This window comes from Hyla sarda, chromosome 6, assembly GCF_029499605.1.
Source record: "Hyla sarda isolate aHylSar1 chromosome 6, aHylSar1.hap1, whole genome shotgun sequence".
In the NCBI taxonomy this organism is placed as follows: Eukaryota; Metazoa; Chordata; class Amphibia; order Anura; family Hylidae; genus Hyla; species Hyla sarda.
In genome coordinates, this window is record NC_079194.1 from 222520426 (window position 1) to 222536921 (window position 16496).

The following is a 16496-nucleotide window of genomic DNA, read 5'->3' on the forward strand; positions in this document are numbered from 1 at the left end:
ACAGTCATATGAGCAATCCAGGAAAATAATTTTGCAATACTATCCAGTACTTAATGGACACCTTGGCCGGCATTTATCATTGTAGGTGTAAGTGAAGCATACCTTTTTTTGTGTGCTGGTAATGTGTAGGAGCACCAAATTTATTAAAGGGGTACTCCCCTGGAAAATATTTTATTTTTTAAATTAACTGGTGCCAGAAAGTTAAGCAGATTAGTAAATTACTTCTATTTAAAAATTTTAATCCTTCTAGTACTTATCAGCTTCTATTTGCTCCAGAGGAAGTTCTTTTTGAATTTCCTTTCTGTCTGACCATAGTGCTCTCTGCTGACACCTCTGTCCATGTCAGGAACTGTCCAGAGTAGGAGCAAATCCTCCTAGCAAACCTCTCCTGCTCCAGACAGTTCCTAAAATGGACAGAGGTGTCAGCAGAGAGCACTGTGGTCAGGCTGAAAAGGAAATTCAAAAAGAGAAGAACTTCCTGTGGAGCAAATAGAAGCTGATAAGTACTAGAAGGATTAAGATTTTTAAATGGATGTAATTTACAAATCTGTTTAACTTTATAGCACCAGTTGATTTAAAAAAAAAAAAAGTTTTTCAGGGGAGTACCCCTTTAACCCCTTAAGGACCCAGGATGTACTAGAACGTCCTGGCACCCTGGGCTTTAAGGACCCAGGACGTACTAGTACGTCCTGGTTTTTCTCCGGTCTCTGCCCCGCCCCAGGCAGAGATCGGAAGCGGATGCCTGCTGAAATGCTTCAGCAGGCATCCAGGGCAGGCATCCGCAAATCGCTAGTGAAATCGCCCCTGCGATCTGCGGCGATACCGGGCTGATCGGGTCTCTGGGACCCGACCGCCCGGTAATTTTGCATGATCCCGGCTGTCACAGACCAGGACCATGCAAAAGTATAGGAGCGAGGTGGCAAGGCTGCCACCTCCTCCCATCCTCTGCGATCCGTTGGTTAGTTAACCGACCAATCGCAGGGGGGCGGTTACTTCCTCCTGCCCTGCCCGGCCCCCGGAAGTCTCTCCCTCTGAAGACCTTGTCTCTGAAGACCCGGATCCCAGTGATGAAGACGGCGGCGGCGACAGGTGAGTTCCTCTTCAGCCGTGGTCAGGCCCTTTACAGCAATGCACGTCGCCGTAAAGCGACATGCATTGCTGTAATGGGACCCTGTATACTACAACTCCCAGCATGCCCAGACAGCCCTTGGCGTCTGGGCATGCTGGGAGTTGCAGTTTTGCAACATCTGGAGGTCCACAGTTTGGAGACCACTGTGCCCTTCCAGATGTTGCAAAACTACACATCCTCAGCATGCCCTTACTGTCTAGGCATGCTGAGAGTTGTAGTTCTGTAACATCTGGCCCTTCAGATGTTGCAGAACTACAACTCCCAGCATGCCTGGACAGTTTTAGCATACTGGGAGTTGTAGTTTTGCAACATCTGGAGGGCTACAGCTTGGACACAACTACACAGTGGTCCCCAAACAGTTCTCCTCCAGCTGTTGCGTAACCACTACTCCCAATATGCCCTTCGGCTGCCTGGGCATGCTGGGAGTTGTGGTTTTGCAACAACTGGAGGCACAGTGGTTGGGAAACATTGTCTGTTTCCTAACTCAGTGTTTCCCAACCCGTGTGCCTCCAGCTGTTGCAAAACTATAACTACCAGCATGCACTGATAGACCGTGCATGCTGGGAGTTGTAGTTTTGCAACAGCTGGAGGTTCCCACCCCCTGTGAATGTACAGGGTACATTCACATGGGCAGGGGGCTTACAGTGAGTATCAGGCTGCAAGTTTGCGATGCAGCAAATTTTGCGCGGCAGCTCAAACTCGCAGCGGGAAACTCGCTGTAATTCCCCGCCCATGTGACTGTACCCTAAAAACACTACCCTACACTAACACAAAATAAAATAAGTAAAAAACACTACATATACACATACCCCTACACAGCCCCCCCCCTCCCAAATAAAAATGAAAAACGTCTGGTACGCCACTATTTCCAAAATGGAGCCTCCAGCTGTTGCAAAACAACAACTCCCAGTATTGCCGGACAGCCGTTGACTGTCCAAGCATGCTGGGAGTTTTGCAACAGCTGGAGGCACCCTGTTTGGGAATCGCTGGCGTAGAATACCCCTATGCAAATCCCTAATTCAGGCCTCAAATGCACATGGCGCTCTCACTTTGGAGCCCTGTCGTATTTCAAGGCAACAGTTTAGGGCCACATATTGGGTATCGCCGTACTTGGGATAAATTGCCTAACAAATTTTGGGGGGCTTTTTCTCCTTTCACCCCTTATGAAAAGGGGAAGTTGGGGTCTACACCAGCATGTTAGTGTAAAAAAAAATATTTTTTACACTAACATGCTGGTGTTGCCCTATACTTTTCATTTTGACAAGAGGTAAAAGGGAAAAAGCCCCCCAAAATTTGTAATGCAATTTCTCCCGACTACGGAGATACCCCATATGTGGGCACAAACTGCTCTGGGGGCGCACAACAAGGCCCAGAAGGGAGAGTGCACCATGTACATTTGAAGTGATTTGCACAGGGGTGGCTGATTGTTACAGCGGTTTTGACAAACGCAAAAAAAACAAAACCCCACATGTGACCCCATTTTGGAAACTACACCCCTCACGGAATGTAATGAGGGGTGCAGTGAGAATTTACACCCCACTGGTGTCTGACGGATCTTTATGAACAGTGGGCTGTGCAAATTAAAAATTTTGTACAGCCCACTAGCCCACTGTTCCAAAGATCTGACAGACACCAGTGGGGGTAAATGCTCACTGTACCCCTTGTTACGTTCCTCAAGGGGTCTAGTTTCCAAAATGGTATGTTATGTGGAGGTTATTTTGCTGTCCTGGCACCATAGGGGCTTCCTAAATGCGACATGCCCCCGAGCAAAATTTGCTCTCAAAAAGCCAAATATGACTCCTTCTCTTCTGAGCATTGTAGTTCGCCCGTAGTGCACTTCAGGTCAACCTATGGGGTACCTCCATACTCAAAAGAGATGGGTTAAAAATTTTGGGGGGTATTTTCTGCTATTAACCCTTACAAAAATTTGAAATTTGGGGGGAAACACACATTTTTGTGAATTTTTTTTTTTTTTTGCATATGCAAAAGTCGTGAAACACCTGTGGGGTATTAAGGCTCACTTAATTTCTTGTTACGTTCCTCAAGGGGTCTAGTTTCCAAAATGGTATGGCATGTGTTTTTTTTTTTTTTGCTGTTCTGGCACCATAGGGGCTTCCTAAATGCAACATGCCCCCCAAAAACCATTTCTGAAAAACGTACTCTTCAAAATCTCCTTGTCGCTCCTTCGCTTCTGAGCCCTCTACTGCGCCCGCCGAACACTTTACATAGACATATGAGGTATGTGCTTACTCGAGAGAAATTGGGCTACAAATACTAGTATAACTTTTCTCCTTTTACCCCTTGTAAAAATTCAAAAATTGGGTCTACAAGAAAATGCGAGTGTAAAAAATGAAGATTGTGAATTATCTCCTTCACTTTGCTGCTATTCCTGTGAAACACCTAAAGGGTTAAAATGCTGACTGAATGTCATTTTGAATACTTTAGGGGGTGCAGTTTTTATAATGGGGTCTTTTATGGGGTATTTCTAATATGAAGACCCTTCAAATCCACTTCAAAACCTGAACTGGTCCCTGAAAAATAGTGAGTTTGAAAATTTTGTGAAAAATTGGAAAATTGCTTCTGAACTTTGAAGCCCTCTGGTGTCTTCCAAAAGTAAAAACTCATCAGTTTTATGATGCAAACATAAAGTAGACATATTGTATATGTGAATAAAATAAAAAAAATATTTGGAATATCCATTTTCCTTATAAGCAGAGAGCTTCAAAGTTAGAAAAATGCTAAATTTTCAAATTTTTCATCAAATTTTGTGATTTTTCACCAAGAAAGGATGCAAGTCACCACAAAATTTTACCACTATGTTAAAGAAGAATATGTCACGAAAAAACTATCTCGGAATCAGAATGATAACTAAAAGCATTCCAGAGTTATTAATGTTTAAAGTGACAGTGGTCAGATGTTCAAAAAATGGCCGGGTCCTAAAGTGTAAAATAGCTGGGTCCTTAAGGGGTTAAATGGTCACAGAGCATTTGATACATTTTGTGCAGGTACACATTTTCTGAAATTTCACTCTTCACATACACCAAAAAAGCTAAGCTAAGTCTGGGCTGATGTCGTTTTAGAGACTTTTTTGCGCCTTTTCACAAAAAGGCGCAGTTGATAAAACCCTTCCATATCATGTGTATTGCCAAAATCAGTGGATTGCAACTCAAAATAAGCAGAAATGTGTAAACCAAAAGGCGCAAAAAAGCGCAAATAAACTCTGCTTGCGCCTTTTTTGCGCCTTTTCTAGACACATATAAACAGTCTAAAGACAATGATAAATGTTGGCCCTTATCCATCTAGCAAACCTTTATTTAACTAGCCACCCAACAATTCCAATGGGTAGCAGCTGGAAATGCTGCACTGGGCCACCACACTCATATTTCATGTAATTATTCTGTCAATTATAGGCAATGATTTTGATGCTTAACTCTTAAGCAATGAAGTGGCATCGCTGTATGCATTTTTACATTCCTATTTAACTACACTGCCAACTTGTTTTATACATCATTCTGTACAGCTCGAGGATAATGGGCCATTTTAGAATCTTTTGCTAAGCTAGTAATAATGATTCACTGCGGTTTGTAAAGGGCACTATGAAGAAAAATTTATGATGAATCACGCTAAAATCTCTAAGACTGGTCAGACAGAGGCTACAAAAGAACAGTCAATGGTCTATGACAGATATTACGGCAAACGAGAAAAGCCTACCGAGAGAAGATATTCATCGGGGCATCCCCCGAATAGCTTCACATGAACATAAGTGCATTTAAAGGAGGTTTTGATGTGGCTCATTAGAGCACAATACAAGTTAGAAAATGGATGTTCCTTCTCATATTTTATTTAGAGCGCAACTGTCATGACATTTTAGCCCCTTAACCTTTTAACAGTATGTCAAAGGTGTTTATGATTGTATTGCATCTCTTCTACGAACGTGTGACGAGTTCTCTGAGCTCCCTTTGCGAGCGCTCACTCCTGATGCCTCCTGACTGGGCGCACCTGCGTTATGCTAGAGGCAAACACCTGGGGGAGGCATGGGGAGCGAGCGCTCTCTCAGAGAACTCCCTGCACCCATGGAGAACGGATAGAGGGCACATGTGCTGAGGACCTTTCTGTCAATCACACAGGGGACCCAGCACGTGTTGTGAAGGAGATAGACATGGCATCCCTGGGGCATTGCAAATCTCTGGCCATGCCTATTTAACTGTTGTCAACTCCCAAGAAAAACTATTTTTTGAAGATTGATAAAAAGCAGCCAAAGGTAGGGCTGCAATACAATTATAAACATCTTTGACATACTGGTGTAAGGTTAAGGGGCTAAAGAGTCATGACAATTATGCTTTAACATTTCTTTTGCTGGTGCTTTGATTCCCTTACAGTCAGGGTTAAAATAATCCCCACTTTATGGACCAGAGTTATCCAACCTGTTCTCCACTCTCTTGTATGCAGACAATACATTTCACAATAAAGGAGAGCCATGCACCAGACAGCCCAACTTGGGCTCTATAGCAACCAAAGGTCTGTCTCTATAGTATCTATGCCCAAGCTTACAATAACTTGCTAACTTGTTAAATTCTTGCGCTGTCTCAACAACTTTGACAATAACCAAGCCTTAATAAAGTCTTCCCACTCTGCCAGGGGGTCATGTTCTGGGAAAAAGTGTGGGAAATTTCCACTTAAGGGTTGGTCCTGCGGGAATCCTGCTAATGGAAAAAGTGTTTCTGCTATCGAAAAAGTGGAGGAACTCTGTTCCAATGCGTTCCTACAGGATTTGAACCCTGCACTATGCAGAGCAACATGTTTGACAATGGAATTAGTAGGAAAATGGTACATTACTTACGGCACTCAGGCATCATACACTTTTCTACTTCTGAAGTCTCGGCTTTGCACATGGACCCATCTGCTGGTGTCATCTTAATCATCCTGTGTCGTTTTTTCATCCCCATACCACAGGTGGCGCTGCATTCCTCCCACTCACCCCACTCTGTTACGATACAACTACTTGGCTCTGTGCATTAAATGATATAAAGCAAAGAATTGTCAGATTTCAAATGCTATGATGGGGAATACAATTTATATTAAAATTGGGGTTGCTTAGTTTAGAAAGGGACAACCACATAACTATGTATAAATATATCAGGGGGCAGTACAGAGATCTATTCCATGATCTATTTATACCAGGACTGTATCTATAACAAGGGGGCATCCTCTATGTCTAGAGGAAAGAAGGTTTCTACACCAGCACAGACGGGGGTTCTTTACTGTAAGAGCAGTGAGACTGTGGATTTCTCTGTCAGAGGAAGTGGTCATGGTGAACTCCAAAAAGGCTTTCAAAAGGGACCTTGAGACTAATAACATTACAGGTTATGGATACTAGATTTATAGGGACAGAATGTTGCTCCAGGGATTTATTCTGACTGCCATATTGGAGTCAGGAAGGATTTTTTCCCCCTGGTATGGGGCCTTTCTCTGGATCAACACAGTGGAGACACATTAGGGTTTAGGTTCAACCTAATGGACCTTTATTCAACCTTATGAACTATGTAACTGTGTTATATAAAGTAATATATGTAGATAGAGGGGGAGATTTATCAAAACCTGTGCAGAGGAAGAGTGGTGCAGTTGCCCATAGCAACCAATCAGATTGCTTCTTTCATTTTCCACAGGCCTCTAAAGAGGCCTGTGGAAAATGAAAGAAGCAATCTGATTGGTTGCTATGGGCAACTGCACCACTCTTTCTCTGCACAGGTTTTGATAAATCTCCCCCAGAGTCTTTACCAGCAGAAAACGGTGCACCTCTAAAGGATGCAACAAAATAGTGAGTGCAGGATAAATAAAGCAGTGTACCTCACCCGCAAAATAGGGAGTGTAGCTCTGAAGTATAATACAGGATTTAACTCAGGATTATTATCAGGCAACTTTCTGTATAGGCTTTCTTAATATCAAAAAGGATCATATGCATAGTACATTATTATTGCAGTGATGTCCTCTATTTACAATGTAATTATAAGCAATTGTATAGGTTTTCTTTTGATTTGCTATTTACATTATATCATTTTCATTCCAATTAAAACTGTATTATAAAAGGGATTTCTAAATAATATATATTGTAGATGAACATATTACCTACCGCATTCCTCATTGACTATACACTTCTCTGTTTCTTCTGTTGGAACTTTACATATAGAACCATCCTCTGGAAATTGCTTTACATAACGCTCCCTGGATCTCATTCCCATACCACAGGTAATACTACAGGGGGACCACATGATCCACTCTGACATCATACATGTGGATGCATCTGAAAGAAAGCAAAACTACACTGAAGGCCAAGGCAGGACAGGAATTCTCCTTAGTAATGAGTGGACAGATCCCTAGAGCAAATATGCAACTTATGGTTCCCAAATGCAAAATCTATAACAGGGACCCAAACAATTGATTTATAGTTCTGCTCTCCTCTTATTGGGTGGAGGGAACGTTTGGGCCTGAGTGCAACCACAACCACTAAAGCAACCACAACCACAACCACTAAAGTGACTTATATCCAGATAGTGATAGGATTAGAACAACATGGCCTCTTATAGCAGCCATGCCACACCTGTCCAGAAATTGTGTCTGGTATTGTAGCTCCATTTATGTGAATTGGGCTGAACTGTGATACTGCATACAACCTGTGGACAGATGTGGTGCTGTTTCTGAAAGTAAGTAGTCATGTTTTTCTAATCCAGTGCAACCCATTTAGCCCAAAAACCTACCCAATGCTAAAACTTAAAGGGGTACTCCGTAGCTTACACATCTTATCCCCTATCCAAAGCATAGGGGATAAGATGCCTGTTCGTGGGAGTCCCGCAGCTGGGGACGCCCGGGATCATGCACGCGGCACCCCGTTTGTAATCAGTCTGATTACGGTCGACCGCAGGGCCGGCGGCGTGTGATGTCACGCCTCCACCCCCGTGAGACATCACGCTCCGCCCCTCAATGCAAGCCTACGGGAGGGGGCGTGAAAGCTATCATGCCCCCTCCCGTAAGCTTGCATTGAGGGGCGGAGCGTGACGTCACACGGGGGTGGAGGCGTGACATCACACGCCGCCGGCCCTGCGGTCGACCGTAATCAGACCCGGAGCGAACACGCTCCGGGGACTGATTACAAACGGGGTGCCCCATGCATGATCCCGGGCGTCCCCAGCTGCGGGACTCCCGCGATCAGGCATCTTATCCCCTTTCCTTTGGATAGGGGATAAGATGTGTAAACACCGGAGTACCCCTTTAAAATCTACCAGCTCACACTCAAAGGCCCTTCATTATAGCCATACTTAAAACGGACATATTTTTGTAAGTTTTTTTTTAAGTTTAAATTTAATTTAATTTGTTTTTAGATTTATTGATACACATTATTTATGTTATAGAAGTCCAACCGCCTGATCCTTTTTTCCCCTGACGTTTGCTATCAAGGGAAAGTCTGAAGACCCTGGTACAGATGGTCTTTTGGTCCTGCTGAAATTCATTGGTTTGGTTGACAGCCATCTAATGTGTTTGGTCACTTCATATCATAAGGTCTATGGCAGTAAGATTTTGTTGTTAAGTTGTTTATGAAATATTGAAAGATTAGCTGGGACAAGAGGAAGCAAACTCACTCAGGGCCATTGAGCATGGAACCCACCATGAAAATGAACAATGAAATGTGAAATGTCCCAATATTCACTAGCAGATTGTACCAGATTGTACCAGAAGAGTTAATTTGACCTCCAAATTACCATCATCGCTGCATCCTGGTCCCATACAAGGTTCAAAGTCCTGGGTGTCTGGACAAGGAACACTAAGATCTAGCTGTGCCTTCAGCATACGTTGTCTCATTCTTTTGCCTTTCTCACAGGTGGCAGAACTGCAAGCGGACCAAGGGGACCAGTTGGAATAGATGCAAGTCTCCGGGGTGTCATCTAAAAAAGACAATTAAAAAACATGTTGGCCCCATTCAAACTGCTTCAACTGAGGTATGAGACACCAAATGTGCATTCATTTTATAGGCTGGACATTTAGGAATGTTTCATTATGAATGTGAGGAACAGTATTATGCAAGACCCTACTGATGTGTCTACCTGTACCTTTCTGCAGATATTATTAGGGTTAACTGGGCTATAAGAATATATGCTACTTTAAATGCATGTGTGTACCTGGTTTTATTTTTAAAGCTTGGGATAAAGATGAAGTTTTAACTTTGACCTTTGGATGTACTGAATACGTTGCTCATTAGTGTTGAGCGCGAATATTCGATAATTCAAATTTTTGCATGGAAAAAAAAGTGAACAAACATAGCGAATATGCATATTTCACAAACATAGGATAAATAATCGTCAATATATTCACGAAATATCGCAAATTCTAATATGGCCCCTGCTGCTCATCACTATTTTTGATTTGAAAAATTGATAGCCTACCCTCAGTGTGCAAAGCCAAACTTCAGGGGTAGCAGGAATCGCGTGGCGCTGACCGGAACAGGCACAATGCAAGTGCGTGCTGCTTGAGGAAGCTGCGTTTGCGCAGTGAAACGCATTGCATCTTGGTTAATAAAGAATCTTACCTCAAGTCACCGCACCTGCATTGTGTCTGTCCCGGTCAGCACCACGCAATCCCTGCTACCCCTGAAGTTTGGCTTTGCTCTCCCAGATATACCAGGAAGGCTGCAGACGGGAACTTCCCATATTCATTATGTTCATTATGTGCTGTCCATTGTTGTGTATGCCGGTACACAACTGGAGTTGGTAAGTGACCATCTGTACCACCTCCGATATCCCTTCCACTCCAGTACATGTGATACTCCACATGGAGCGTCTTTGTTTCTTGCTTTACCCTCAGTGTGGGCCATCAAGATTAGATCAGTGGGGCCTGACTTAGTTGAAGTGTGGTGCTGAAACAATTTTGATCTTTTTATTGCATCACCACACTATTTGTGATGACGTTGTAAGGTGTTCTGCAGCATTGCCCCATTCGAGTAATTAGGGCAATGCATTGTAAGGGTGTATGATTCAGGAAGGGAGAAATCCGTCATGAAATTTGCCACTTATTGGGGAAGATTTATCAAAGGATTTAGACTGGTTTTTCCTGTCTAAATTTGTCGCACAGAAAGTCGCAGTCTAAATATGTGCGACTTTTCTGCAACTTTTGCTGTAGAGGATTTTTAGAACATGATGCATGCAAGTCTATTTTAGACGGAAAAGTGCATTGGAAAATGCATTGCTGCTGAATTTATCAAGTGCGACTTATGTGCGACAAGTCGCATCTGCCCAAAATACGCTGAAATGTCAGACCATGTTGGAGCAGGTCTAAATGCAGTTTAAGCTGTAGACCCTGAAGTCTGAGCACAGAATTTATCAAGGGCTGTGAAACCTTTGATAAATTAGGAGCACAATAGACAGGAGACTATCACATACGCTGGTCTATAAGCATACCCAGAATAGACTAGATTAGTAAATGTCCCCCATTGTCTCTACACAGATTGGTTCTTATTGGCACCAGACAGCATGACTCCTGTTGGCTCCACATAATTTTGCTCCTACAGGCTTTTTCCAGCTTGGCCCCAATTGGCTTTACACGAATGGGCTCTTTTTGGTTCCTCACAGCTTTTTGCAAGCTGCGAAAAGGCAAACCATAGTGTTGAGCGAGAATATTCGAATAGTGAATTATTTTTGTGAATATCGGCATGTCGCGATTTCGCGAATATTTAGAATATCGCAAATTATATTCGTTATGACGAATATTCTTTTTTTTTTTCACAGTACACATCACAATGTTGAGTGCTGTGTAAATAAAGTAATCATCCCTCCCTGCTTCCAGTTTGTGATCCAAAGAAGGCGAATATGCGAATGCAAATTTTTATGCGAAAATTCTGCGAATATCGGCACTTCCAGAGGACACTGATCCCTCCCTTCTTTTAGCTTATGGGCCAATGAGAAGGATGCAAATACAGTTGTCAGAGGTTAGCAACATCTCTAGCAACCAATAGGAAGGTAGTTAGTTAAAAGATATAATCATGCATGCGCATTTTGCAAATTTTATTACGAATTTTGCATGGAAAAAAAAGTGAACAAATATGCAAAATTCATAAATATAGGACGAATATTCATCCAAATATTCATGAAATATTGCAAATTCGAATATGGCCTATGCCGTTCATCATTATTGTCTATAATAGGCTGATCATGCAGCCTATAACAAGAGACATATAACTAGGTTGAATGTCATATATTAGACTTTGGCAGCATATCTGGTGACATGTCTCCATTATCTCTCCAGGTACAACCCCTTTAAAGGGGTACTCCGGCCCTGAGACATCTTTTCCCTATCCAAAGGATAGGGGATAAGATGTCTCACCATGGGGGTCCCGCCACTGGGGACCCCCGCAATCTTGTATTCGCCACCCACCGGTTTGAGCTGCACGCCGTGGTGCCAGCTCACAAACAGCCGGATGGCAACCATGGGGCCGGAGTATCGTGATGTCCCGACTCCGCCCCCGAGTGATGTCACCCCCGCCCCCGCTATGCAAGTCTATGGGAGGGGGCGTGACGGCTGTCACGCCCCCTCCCATAGACTTGCATAGTGGGGGCGGAGTCGTGACATCACGATACTCCGGCCCCATGGTCGCCACCCGGCTGTTTGTGATCTGGCACCGCGGCGTGCAGCTCAAACAGGTGGGTGGCGAATACAAGATTGCAATGGTCCTTTGGATAGGGGATAAGAAGTCTCAGGGCCAGAGTACCCCTTTAAGAATCTGCCATTAGAATACAAGCTGCTCTACAAGAATCCTGTAGTCTTGAAATACGGCTTCTTCTTGTATTGCCATAAAACTCTCAGGAGACCCGATGTATTAAAAACATTGTATTATGTAATTGTCAATCCTTTTTTACGGACATAGAACTGCATTTACACCTGCCATGGTGCAGATTTATCTGCTGAAAACTTTGCATTGCCCACGGAGCTGGAACTACAACACGTTGAAATATATTGAGGTAATTTAAGTCAGCAGCAGATAGAGAAGAAAAATACTTGTCGAGGGCGGCACAATGCATTCTGATTAATCACTTAAAAATCCCCAAAAAGTGAAAATCCATCAAGTGCCATTTTCCTGCCGTTTGTGTGCCCTGCCTAGCTTGATAAATGAACCCTTTAATCATACATCTTGCAGATCTTTCGAGGGCCACTTGAGGGCAGTGACTGGCAAATATAGAAGTCATTTTTCCTTCCCTCTTTTGTGGTGGCAGCGCAGATGAGTGATTGCAGGGAAGAAAAGCGGCGGTATGATTTGAAGACAAACAAAACATTATTTTTGCATAATCGCAATCAATTCTTGTCATCGGCTCACTCCGGAATCAGGGCAGATTTATTTTATTTTAACCATTAGAGATATGGCAATGCTGATAGGGGCTGCTTCTAGATTGGGGCATTTATCTTGCACACACCTTGGGAAGACAGATTCATTGTTTCTACCACAAGAATAAGATATTACAAATAGATGTGTGTATAATAACATTAAGAGTTTATGCTAGGAGATGTTGCTTGGGGAAAAGGGGTGATGGAATTTTCAATGTGTAATATGGAAATTGTAAACTAACCTAGTTCCTTGATGTACACGCTAAGCAAAAATCATAAGCATGATGCAAGTAGCCTTATGTGCAGTGGGTGCTCACATAGTACGTGTGAGCAGGAGTGTGGAGGATGTGACTACCAACACACCAGTTTAATTAAGAAAGGGATTGCTTTAATGGGGAGGGGATGGGATGTAGTGCCCTGTGAGGGACTGGTTTTTCAATCCGGCTCCCGCTTGCTTCCGATGACTTTTTTGACCAATTTGCCCCCTCCCGATTACTTTTTTTGACCAATCCCGTCCGCTCCCGCTAAAATGTTTGTCCAATCCTGCCCGCTCCCACTAACATAGGAATGTACAGACACTAGGGTGCAATGCTCTGCACATACTCCCTGTAGTACACACTGCTATACATGGGGGTATGTGCAGAGCATTGCACTCTAGTGTATGTAAAGATGTGAATAGCAGGGACTGTGCAGATTTAGAGGCCCTGGGTCACTGACCAATGTAGTTTTTATTGGTACCATTTTTGTTTTTATGGGACTTTTTGATCGCTTTTTATTATTATTTTTTATGGCATTAAATTTTACCCCACATGTAAGTTTTTTTTCTGGGTGCATGAAACATTGTATGGTAAAATAATGGATGCATATAAGCGTACAACTTGTCCTGCAATAAAAACAAGTCCTTATACAGCTCCATAAAAATGTTATGGCTCTTAAAAAAAAAAGGAAAATGCATATTGCTGCACTGAGAAGGGGATAATGCAGTGGGATAATGCTGTTGTACAACTACAACTCCCAGCATGCCCGGACAACCAAAGGCTATCTGGGCATGCTTGTGTAGTGTCCCGGTACCGTATTATATACGTTACCTGTACAGAGATCCCCATAGGCAGAGTCCCTAGGACGTCGGGGTCCCTCTGTTGTAGATCTCCCCTTGTCACCTCACATTTAGTCTATAACTAAATAGTCGTTTTATTCAATCTTAATATAAGTATAAGGATATATATGTAAATATTTAGTTATCTACCTGTTCGGAGCGTAGCAGGACCTGCGGGTCAGGTGGACAGGTTGATGGTTTTGCTACAGGACCTTTGGAGGTTCCCGTGACATGTTCAACCACAATGCACTGTAACGGTGAGTGACAGTCGTTACGGACCAATCCAAAACGGCCGGCCCCTGCCATCTTGATCGCTCTCTTGGGTTGCTGACTCTGGAAGAGGTAGGACCTCCGCAGCTTACAAGACAATTACTAGGCCAAAGCCTTGCGGCCTAGGCCTCTAACCTAGCGGATAGACTAAGCAATTCCCCGCTACTCATCGCAAGATCACTGGACCTAATTATTCCCCTAAATCCAGCGAATCTCTGCTATATAATCCTCAAGAAGCTAAATTGGGCTTACCTGGTCCCAACCGACTGTCAATCGCTGCTAAAGACATATGTAAAGAGACTTTATTATCTGGACTGTTACTGTTACTACGTGCACAGAAACTCCTCAGTAAAAGTTCCTGCAAGTTTTCAGTCAACAGCGGTTGTGGACAATCCTTTATTCACGCGGGAAGGGTGGCAATAGGCCCATCAAGAACACAGCATTTAACCCTCACCCTGGCGTCACGAGTGACAAGGGTTAACAGCGCCCTTAACTATCCTGCACAACGACAACCTAAACACCCTACACTCCCACAAGACAGTATCTTCTCATCCGCCACCACACTTGGAGTAATAGTTTTGCAACAGCTGGAGACACCCTGGTTGCAAACACTGGGATACACTTGGATAATGTAGTGGGGAAGGGCAACTGTAGTGTGCAGTGTCAGTGTATTCCAGAGTCTGACAACCTAAAACAAGAGGAGAGTGTGCCCTATCAGAAGCTCCGGGACCTGTCACCTCCGGCCCCGTGTGTCTGCCCGAGCGGCACAGACGGTGAGGGGTGCGGATGGGGAGGGAGCCTGATGAGAAGTGTGTACAGAAACCATAATACACAGACTCCACAATTACAGAACCACATGTCCCTCAAATCTCCTCTGCTTCTTCCTTCATGCTGTCTGCTGCCACAAGGAGCTGGTGAGTTCAGTACTCGCCCGGACTCCTGCTTCAGGCTCTGAGGGGATTGGGTGGCGGCAGGTCATGTGATCTCTATGTTGACATCCCGGTTCAGTGCTATGCAGCTAGTGAGTGGGATATGATGGTGCCAGCAGGGATGTTACAGCACCACTGTGTGCTCTAGGCGGGTGCCTACCTGGCCTATAGGTGGCAGCTGACCCTGATTGTAAGCGGAGGGTGGGGCTGAGTCACTGATACTGCTGCCTGACCGCCCGCATGCAGAGGTCTCCTTACCCACACGCCCTGCGCCCGCACATTTTGGGTTGGGTCCTCCGGGATCCCAATCCCAATGCATGGCTCTAATGGAATGTTCTTTGTGGCAGTGAGTGAAGATTAAATGTGTGGTGCATATGTAGGTCTGCAGAACACAAGTACAGTACAGTCATCCCTCAACATACGATGGTAATCCGCTCCAAATGAACCATCGTTTGTTGAAACCATCGTATGTTGAGGGATCTGTGCAATGTAAAGTATAGGACAGTGGTCTCCAACCTGCGGACCTCCAGATGTTGCAAAACTACAACTCCCAGCATGGCCAGACAAAAATGGCAGCCAGCATATAGACTTTTCCAGTAATGCCCTGAGTGGCTGGTGGGCCAAAACAAGCTGTTCTGTAACGTAAGAAAGCTTGTCCCATGCTACACACATTTGGGGATATGTACACACATATGTTTTGTTGACTTTTCGGAGTAAAGGTGACCCTTAAGGAAACTTATACTACGCGATTATCCAAAATACGTCTCCTAACTGGTTCCCCTTGTTCAGGGAGTTGATAGCTAATAATGTTTGAAAGGGGTGGCTCAACCCGTAGAATCCCTGCCAATCCACAGAAGGAAGGGGTCACCTTCAGTGTTCAGAAAGGCAGAGAGGCTTGTCTGCGGGGCTGTGCCTTGTGCTATAGCTTAGTCTAGCTCAAGTAAATGGGACTGTTCATTATGAGGTGCTACAATAGGGGCTGTGATATCATTTTTTTCGCTTAGTAGTTCAAGCTAAACGAAACACACAGTGATGATTGGGTCCATGTATAAACACACATTTTGTGGATTGTTTGTTACATTTTCACATTTCCATAACACTTATGTTTTAAAGCGTTGAAGGCTGTTTTCCAGGTGCCTACGTTAGTCAGTCAGGACCCATGGCTGAGCCAAAGGAATCTTTACTTTAATTGGAGACACACATGATATTTTTACCTTCTTCTTTTTCTTCAGTGACAAGATCAGCTACGATGTCATCTACGTTGTCGGGGACTATATTGCATTGTTCTCCCTGTAAGACACAAGACATAATTAATGGAGTGTAGAGAGGGTGCCGGTGCTCCAATTACTGATCAGCTTCTTACTAATGAGAGATGGATTTTTCAGTGCGATAAGGTTGAGTATTTCTTGGTATACATTAATCAAACAACACCCTGCTAAGTCACACAATGGAGCAGTGCATATAAAAGGACCTGCCATTAGATTTAACCCCTAAAGAGCACCACTGACTTATAGTGTAGATTTTTAAAATATCCCTAGAATTGAAAATGGTAGCTGCATTAGAGAACATTGATGCCTGCACACTCCGTTTGCTCTGTAATACTCTGTATTATCACCTGCTGGTAGTCGTCGATAAGCAGGTTGTAAATCTGGGGTGTACCCAACCATACAGTTAGGGTGCACACTGACTATATTTATCAAACTTTGTG

The 16496-nt window shown here is 43.8% G+C and overlaps 1 protein-coding gene across 1 annotated transcript in view; it reads right to left on the reverse strand.

Moving 5' to 3' along the window:
* Positions 1-16496, reverse strand: part of SPON1 (spondin 1) — a 415570-nt gene that overhangs the window by 11486 nt on the left and 387588 nt on the right. Inside the window, exons 10-13 of the mRNA XM_056526599.1 lie at positions 16003-16078; positions 8884-9066; positions 7260-7430; positions 5970-6137 (exon numbers count right to left, since the gene is read on the reverse strand). Coding sequence (XP_056382574.1) covers positions 5970-6137; positions 7260-7430; positions 8884-9066; positions 16003-16078 — 598 coding nt within the window. The remainder of the gene's footprint in view (positions 1-5969; positions 6138-7259; positions 7431-8883; positions 9067-16002; positions 16079-16496) is intronic.